This window comes from Penaeus monodon, chromosome 24, assembly GCF_015228065.2.
Source record: "Penaeus monodon isolate SGIC_2016 chromosome 24, NSTDA_Pmon_1, whole genome shotgun sequence".
Classification (NCBI taxonomy): domain Eukaryota; kingdom Metazoa; phylum Arthropoda; class Malacostraca; order Decapoda; family Penaeidae; genus Penaeus; species Penaeus monodon.
In genome coordinates, this window is record NC_051409.1 from 4,819,130 (window position 1) to 4,819,719 (window position 590).

The window sequence follows — 590 nt, forward strand, 5'->3', positions numbered from 1 at the left end:
GGCTTACCTTAAACCTCAGGCTCCCGACGGGGGGTTCGGCGTAGGGAATGCCCAGGAAGCTGTAGAAGGTCCTCCCTCCCTTGGCCTCGGACTTGCTGCCTTCGATGGCGCCCTGCTGCAGCTGGACCGCCACCGTTTCCTCCTGTGCCGCGGCCGCTGCGCTCAGCCACAGCAGGAGAGCAGGCGCCAGATGAAACCGCATATTCATCCTGCTAAGGAGAGTCATGCTGTATTTCAGGGGAAAGGTTCTGAGTGTCTGATGTGATTGTGGGGGTGTCAGATGTCTTTAAAAGTGTCAGATGTCAGTGTGGGAGTGTCAGATGTTATTGTGGGAGTGTCAGACGTTATTGTGGGAGTGTCAGATGTTATTGTGGGAGTGTCAGACGCTATTGTGGGAGTGTCAGACGTTATTGTGGGAGTGTCAGATGTCTTTAAAAGTGTCAGATGTCATTGTGGGAGTGTCAGATGTTTTTGTGGATGTCAGATGTCGTTGTGGTAGTGTCAGAAGTCACTGGGCAAGTGTCAGAAACCACTGAAGGAGGAGAGTCAGAAAACAATGGGGAAGGGATATAAGCCATTAAATAAATGTC

The 590-nt window shown here is 51.5% G+C and overlaps 1 protein-coding gene across 1 annotated transcript in view; it reads right to left on the minus strand.

Moving 5' to 3' along the window:
* The window catches only part of LOC119588813 (esterase FE4-like), a 7,840-nt gene extending 7,599 nt beyond the window's left edge, over positions 1-241 (minus strand). Inside the window, exon 1 of the mRNA XM_037937459.1 lies at positions 8-241. Within this exon, the coding sequence (XP_037793387.1) occupies positions 8-226 (219 nt within the window). The 5' untranslated portion in view covers positions 227-241. The remainder of the gene's footprint in view (positions 1-7) is intronic.
* Between the last annotated feature and the right edge of the window lie 349 nt (positions 242-590).